The sequence below is a fragment of the Sphaeroforma arctica genome (assembly GCF_001186125.1).
Source record: "Sphaeroforma arctica JP610 unplaced genomic scaffold supercont1.10807, whole genome shotgun sequence".
Classification (NCBI taxonomy): Eukaryota; class Ichthyosporea; order Ichthyophonida; genus Sphaeroforma; species Sphaeroforma arctica.
In genome coordinates this window covers 1-896 of record NW_014029751.1, presented here as the reverse complement: position 1 = coordinate 896, position 896 = coordinate 1, and the positions used below count along the sequence as shown (strand labels likewise).

At 46.7% G+C, this 896-nt stretch overlaps 1 protein-coding gene across 1 annotated transcript; it reads left to right on the top strand.

The window, feature by feature from the left end:
* Positions 1-531: 531 nt before the first annotated feature.
* SARC_17449 (hypothetical protein) lies at positions 532-824 on the top strand (the record flags this gene model as incomplete). Its single annotated transcript, XM_014288454.1, has 1 exon — positions 532-824. A coding segment is annotated over one exon (293 nt), but the record flags the coding sequence as incomplete, so codon positions are not given.
* Between the last annotated feature and the right edge of the window lie 72 nt (positions 825-896).

Genomic DNA, 896 nt, shown 5'->3' with positions numbered 1-896 from the left:
ATGCTTACAGATATGTATATATATTGTATGTACACAAAAAAATAAAATTTCTGTGTCCGGATGGATCCACATACTTACATCGTTAAACTGATCCTCAACCCCCCACTACTACATAACAGTTCAGTATGGATCTCATCGCATTCATCTGTCGAGATAATGAAACCGTGAAGGTGCCGCGCCGTATTATCGAAGCCGTCGATTGGATGCCCCGGCGAATGATACAAACAGCTGTACCGGGTGAGTGCAGGCATCCGCTGTCGTGTGTGTTTGTCCTCTGAAGTGTGCAGTTATGCTATGGAATGGTGTTGTGTCTTATAGCGGCTCGTTATCGATGAAAGCACTCGCATGGACGCCCAGACGAATGATCCGCACAGCCGTACCCGGTGTTGTATACCAACGTGTTTTTTTTCGACATGCTTTGTCCACCTGACTTTAGTGTCTCTGCTTCCTCACTTGGGCATGCATTCCTATTTGTCTGAGCGTATCTGAGGGCCATTCTCACCCTCCCACAAGTCTGCACTTTGGCCTCAGGTGAGTGTAGGCTGGACGTATCGGCCGATCATTTCCGGCGCGTAGTAGATAACGTCTACATCGATCACGTAGACGACCGCGACTTGACCGAAGCCGCCAACTACCTGGCGTTGAGTGATATAGATGACCACAAAGGAGATGTGAAGACCTTTCACTGCGTGTTTGAGAAAAAGAAATCGGACGAGGCTGACAATTCCTTGAGAGACAACGGTTTCGGGCGCGGGCCACAAATTGTATGTGTTGTTTGGTGTTCGAATTCTTGTGGAGAGGGTTTATGGAATAAATCGTGCTAAATGCAAAATTTATGATGCTGCAAGTAATTGACCCGGCTATTTGATTCGACAACAGTCGGTTTTATAAACATA